The sequence below is a fragment of the Pteropus alecto genome, unplaced genomic scaffold, assembly GCF_000325575.1.
Source record: "Pteropus alecto unplaced genomic scaffold, ASM32557v1 scaffold10, whole genome shotgun sequence".
Classification (NCBI taxonomy): Eukaryota; Metazoa; Chordata; class Mammalia; order Chiroptera; family Pteropodidae; genus Pteropus; species Pteropus alecto.
Window position 1 is genome coordinate 6,891,880 of NW_006431210.1, and position 6,000 is coordinate 6,897,879.

Genomic DNA, 6,000 nt, shown 5'->3' on the forward strand with positions numbered 1-6,000 from the left:
ATCTAAATAAGGGACCACTTAAATAATGGTACATCCATATACTTAAAAACAATGCAGCTATAAACTGTACTAAAATGAGAAGACATCCACAGCATATTATTAAGTGAAATGAGACAACTGTAAAACAGTTTCTCTGTAATCCTGTAGATGCATAAAGATCTCTGAAAGGACACACCAGAAACTGCTAACATTGGTTTCAGGGGCGGCAGGATAAGTACCTTGTGGCTAGAGCACTAAAATGGGGAACTTTTCACTAGATACTCGTATACATTTTAATTTTGAGTTGTGTGGATCTGTATCTATTCAAAAAGTTAAATTACAGGTAGACTTTTCAGAAAGACAGGATTCAGGAAGCCAATACCAAGTAAACTCCACATACTAGCAATGTATAACTAAAATAGACCTTGGAATTCTACCACTGAAATGGTGCCTCATCAGCTGGTCTCAAGGAAGCATCTGATCGGGTTTCTTAGGTCACCTCCTCTTCCCTGGACCAGTCGTGGGCATGAGCCCTTACCTGTAGTGAGGCAACAAGTCCCACTGTTGGTAGTCCCAGAGGGATTTCACAGAATCGGAAAGGGATAATTCCTCCAAAGGACATTAAAATCGGCAGGTATCAATAGAGTACTTACTTCTGTGCTCAGCTGTGAGAATAAGTAAATAAGTGGGCATGATCCAACCCTGCCCCCATGGAGCTCACAGTGAGGAAACACCTTCCTGAAAAGGAAATCACAAGGTCAGAGGGTATGCAGAATGTTAAGATTTCTGTGATATAGAAAGTGTCTGTCACATGGCATATTTACCAGCAGCACATGAGAGAGCCCACATCCTCATATGTTTGAGTAACTGAAATTGAAATTAAACCTATTCTCAGGAGATATGGTAGCTTCTAGAAATTTGCTTCCTGTGAAAGCCACCTTGTATCTAGCAACGATGAAGCTTACTTACCATGTGGAAAATAACCGCGAGTGATGTTTAGTGAACTTAGTGACATCCGGTCAGCATTCCTGATCCAAAATCAGAAAAGTTAAGTGCTGGACTGTCCAGGGAGACACGTTTGGTATTATCTAGGAGTTGAGTACAGGAGTTAATTGGGTGAGAGTTCGGACATTTCACTGTTCTCAGTGGAAAGATGAGGGCATTTAACAGCTCTTCTGAAAGTGCCATGGACCTCAGTGACTGTAGCGAACAGGGCTTTTGGTCCACAGTTACAGCATGTCCGGTCTAGCTCAGGTTCTCATGCAGCAGGTGGCCGTGGCAGCTGCCATGCTGGGAGAGACAGATGGGGTCAGGCCTGGCTCAGGGTCTGAAGGGGGTTTTGTTTTGGTCCCTTGGTTTTTAGGTTAATCCAATGGCTGGACCTTTGTTAATTGGGAGGCCTACCGCGCCTGGGAGGGCAGAACAATGATGTGAAGAGTTGGAAAGGGCTCCCACGTAGATGTTTCGGAGGTTGCCTGCCCACCGCTGACCATTCTGAACGGCTCGTAAGCAAAAGACCATTAAGTCTCAGAATAGAAAAAGCTCCAGACGGTGGTCAGTGCAAAGAACGACAAATGACCTGTGTTAACTTGCCACTTGGAGGGAAAATGGAGATTTTAATGTTCACAAAATGCTGTAACAGTGATCTTGCCTGTAGAAAGCTAGGCCAAAGGTATAAAATCTCATTTTCTGAACTGAGTTATTACACCTTAGTGATGTGGTAAGAGGAATGAAAGACTCCCTTCTTCCCTCATGGGGAACTTAGGGGCGTGTGCTCTGGACGGAATCCCCATGAGTCCGTGATTTCTTCTAGTGCTGCCAGGAACTGACCTTGGGCAGGTGTCCGGCCCTCAGACATCCTCCGTGTTCCCACCTCAGCCCGCAAAGCCCTCGCTCCCACTCTGCCTATCAGATACCGACCCCGAAAGGACTACGGTGGGCTCCCCTTGCTGCAAAACTCCCCGTTGAAAGAAACTCTTGTTTCTTTCTCTCCACATTCACAATACATGCTCTTTCCTGTCTCCCTAACATTTAAGTACATTTGGATTATTAGTTACTTGCATGCCTGTTTGTTATCAGGGTAGGTCCCTATCTTGCCCTCACACCCACCCCTGGTAGAAGTACAATCTTTGCTTAGATAACGGGAAGGAGCAAAGTGGTCTGGAAGCGTGAGCGCCTGGAACCGAGTGGGGAAATCCGATTGGAGAGTAAGGTGAGGAAAGGCTGCAGCCAGGAGAGGCCCGGACTGAGGAAGTGAACCTGTCACCTCAGCACCTCTGACCAGAGCGGTCCAGGCTTACCTTTCTCGGGACTAAATCAGAGAGAAACTGGTGGCCGGTGACATGCCTCTCAGATCTAGGAAAGGACAGCATGTTGCCTAAACAAATTATTTTATTTGACTAAATTGTACTGTTTTAGGCCTTAAGAATAGAGACATCTAATATGTTTAGTTGTACTTTTTTTTCCCGTATCACCATCCTTTTAAGTTTGAATTCTTATTGCTGACATTGGGAACGTGCAGGTTACAGTACTGAGTTGTTACTTAGGAAAAGGAACGGGCTGCAGATTTTAATACAAGTGCGACTGTATCTGTGGTGGCAGGCCACCAGCAGACTTGGACGTTGACTGGAGCAAAGAATCAGCAGTGTCTGATCGCCCATCTCAAAACCGAACTAGCCAGGAGAGAAAAGAACTACGCCAGGCAGATGGAAACCAAGAGGGAGGAAAGCTTTCCTCCATGAAGAACTCATTATGGATTAGGCAAGCGAAATAAATACTTGACTAAAAATTGCATGTCGAGTTTCATCGGTAGGGATCACGACAAAGACACCCAAGGGCCACCAGAGCAGAACTGTAGTCGTCCCTAGGGGGTCATGTGGGAATGAGCCTGAGTAAGTTTGCTAACTTTCATTGGTAGGCTGACATACTCTTTTTTGGGGGGCGGGGGGCATTACTTGGAGTTTGTATCTTAAGCTGTTGGTTTCATGGATGTCTTTTCTTTTGTTTTGAGCAAAGGCGGCTTCAATGATCCATCCTAAAGAGGTACCTCCGGAAGCCATCTTACTGGCGGTCTACCTCGAACTGCAGAATGGTAAGTGATTCTCCCCTCTTCAAAGAGCCCGAGATTTTTGGCATCTCCCTTTTCTCTTCAGATTGGAGCCTTTGCCTTCCTTGAAGACATTACCCATCAAATTCTTCTAAACAAAAGTGTAGCTGGGAACTTGTTGGTATCTTACAAATTTCTACTTCTTGCAAGTTAAGCATATTTCCTTTTATCTGTGAAAATGCAGAATAGCATAACTTCTGACACTTAATTATAATTAATACCTACTAATTAACCTTTCTCTTAGGCAGCCAAAAGACTCTAATTGAGAACATGACTCAGAATGCCAGTTGCTCTGAGTTGAACACTAGAGTGTTTTGAACACAGTTATCATTAATGAGTTTTACAGAGTAAGCCAGTACTTGCTGAAAATTATATTATCCTACCCTAAATCCAGGTTATACCTCTGGGGCATATACAGCCTCCAGGATGTGGCTTACTAGAAGAAAGCCCATGGGCCCTATGTAAAAGATAGCGTGACGTAGAAAGAGATGTGAATGGGAGAAATTAGAAGAGACAGAAATATTAAGAATTGAATGTTATACCTTGTTGTGGATCACGGGAATCCTTACAAGGCTCTCTTTTTATAGCTGAAGAAGTGACGTTAAGTGCCTGGCACCCAGCAGGCCTTGGCTTCTTGAAAGTCGTATTGGGATTAGTACATAGTTCTAGATCCTTTCGTGTAGTCTGCCTGTAGACAAGTTCTTAACCTGAGCTATACCTTAGAATCATTAGGGAGCTTTGAACAATCCCGTTGCCCGCGTCACACCCTATATCTCTTAAATCAGAATTTCCAGGGATGGGATGGAGGCATTATGTGATTCCAGCGTGTAGCAAAGGTTGCTGACCACTGCTTTTCTAGATCATCTTTTACCTTCCTTGCAGGATTTTGATGGCTTGCTTTGTATGTAGTGGTATTGTTGTATGCTTTTTTTTTTAACGAGAAGTGTTTTTGTAGGTAATACCCAGCTGGCCTTACAGATCATCAAAAGGAATCAGCTGCTCCCTACAGTGAAAACACTCTCTGAAATGAGAAAGAAGCCAGTGTTTCAGCCTGTCCACCCGATCCAGCCCATCCAAATGCCAGCTTTCACTGTACAGAGGAAGTGATATTTGCTCTTGGAAAACTGTTATCTGAGACCCAGGGGAGTATTTATGGGCCTTTTTAGTTGTAACACAGCAAAATGAATAAAAGACAGATGGCGAAGGGTGCTAGTTTTGAAGATACAATTTAAAATGATTCTAACCCTTGATTTTATTTTATTATTTTTTTTTTTTTGCTGGAAGCTTACTCAAGATTAAGGATTCACAAACTCACTTTCATCTGATTTTCTTTAATCTTTGCTAGACTATTAATTTTGAGCCATTATGTAATATATCTATGTCATAGGCAATTAAAACACGATCTTATCAGAACAGTCTTGTATAATATATTTTGTCTTTTTTGCAACTGTTAGAGTATTTTGGCATTGGAGATTTAGTGTTAAAGTTTTTAAAATTGAGAGAACATGAGCAGTAGATGTGAAGGCCATCCAGAAGCTGACCTGGAAGCAGATATGTTTTATGCCTAGTTATGACTAACAGGGCCAGGAAATGTGTACTAAAACCCAAAGGGCTAGTAAGATTGGGGTATGAAGAGATGACTGACCAAAAGAAGAGATGACTGATCTAATAGGAATCAGTTTGCTTAAAAATTACACGTGGAGACAAGCAGGGTTCAGGGCACTGGTCTTGTGTCACCCTGCATGCCCTTAGGGAGAAGCACTGATTCTGGAGTCTGTTAGCAGGGAGTTCAAGGCTTATTACTAACTCTTTCCAAGAGACAGGTAGGTGTTGCCGCATTGGCATGGCCAAATTTGTCCATAGGGTCACTATGCTAACATTAAGTAGGGGAAAAATCGGTCCTACAGACTTGCTTTATAAGAGTTGGATGATCCTCCGAGGTAAGGTCATGCTTGGTAGATTCATCACAGCTTGTCAGGTAGGAGAGTATCTTGCTGTCTACATCTTTTTAGTTCCCTAATAGAGCCACCAAGTTCAGGTAGGGAAGAGTAACACACTAGCTAAATCTGTGCAGTTCCTCAGTGTCACAATTAAGGAGGGCGTGTTTGGGTAAGCACATGATTTATCCAAAACCTTATCTGAATTGTTCTGGCTAAAATAAAACAGAGTTTGTAGGGATATATATAGAACTGAGTATTTGTGATGTACTGGACGTTGCCGACAGTGACTCAGAGGGAGTTTTTTCCTCCACTTAAACATGGGCTGGATGTGCATAGGGGCTGTGTTAGTCTATTGTCACATGGCAGATTTATTCCAGGTTGAAACAGAAAACAGAGGTGGCCTAGCTTCCTCGGGCTCCTTGAAACCTTTTCCAGATGAGATGAGAAGAGGACCCTTAAGTTGCTCTGGCGATAGTCCAAGTCGGCATCCTCTGCATTCCCAAGCCCCAGACAAGCCGCAGCTCTGTGGGACCCACCCACCTGCTGCGGGATGGAAGCAGAGTTGCTCAGCCTGGGTACTTTCTGAAAAGTGAGTCCCAACTGCTAGTATCCCATAGGGCCTTAGTATGTGAAAGAGGAAGTATACTCAAGGACAAAACACCTTCGGAGAAATCTCAGATTAGAACTTTCCCCGCTTGATCGTTGCTTTATGGGAAAGCAGGAATTGCTATGAAGCAAGTGAGGCCCTATGTTGCTAAATAAGAATACATTTGGCTGCAAGTATCAAAAAATGGATCCATGGTTTAAAGGAAGAATGTTTTTCTCACTTGAGAAGAGGATTCGTAGGCAGCTACCTGCTGGCCTTGGTTCTAGTTCTCAGTGATGCCATCAGGGATTTGAGTCTGTTTTACCATAACACTCTCCTTAGCATTCGGGCGTTCGTCCCCATGGTCACAGGATGTTCCAGCATTACAT

The 6,000-nt window shown here is 43.5% G+C and overlaps 1 protein-coding gene across 4 annotated transcripts in view; it reads left to right on the top strand.

The window, feature by feature from the left end:
- The window catches only part of CNOT10 (CCR4-NOT transcription complex subunit 10), a 58,163-nt gene extending 53,665 nt beyond the window's left edge, over positions 1 to 4,498 (top strand). For 3 of the 4 annotated variants that reach the window (XM_006905722.1, XM_006905723.3, XM_025039203.1), the window contains 2 exons: positions 2,995 to 3,070; positions 4,041 to 4,498. In XM_006905722.1, coding sequence (XP_006905784.1) covers positions 2,995 to 3,070; positions 4,041 to 4,192 — 228 coding nt within the window. In that variant the 3' untranslated portion in view covers positions 4,193 to 4,498. Of the gene's footprint in view, positions 1 to 1,792; positions 2,941 to 2,994; positions 3,071 to 4,040 lie in introns of those variants that run through there. The other variant, XM_025039201.1, reaches the window with a different exon arrangement.
- Positions 4,499 to 6,000: the final 1,502 nt, after the last annotated feature.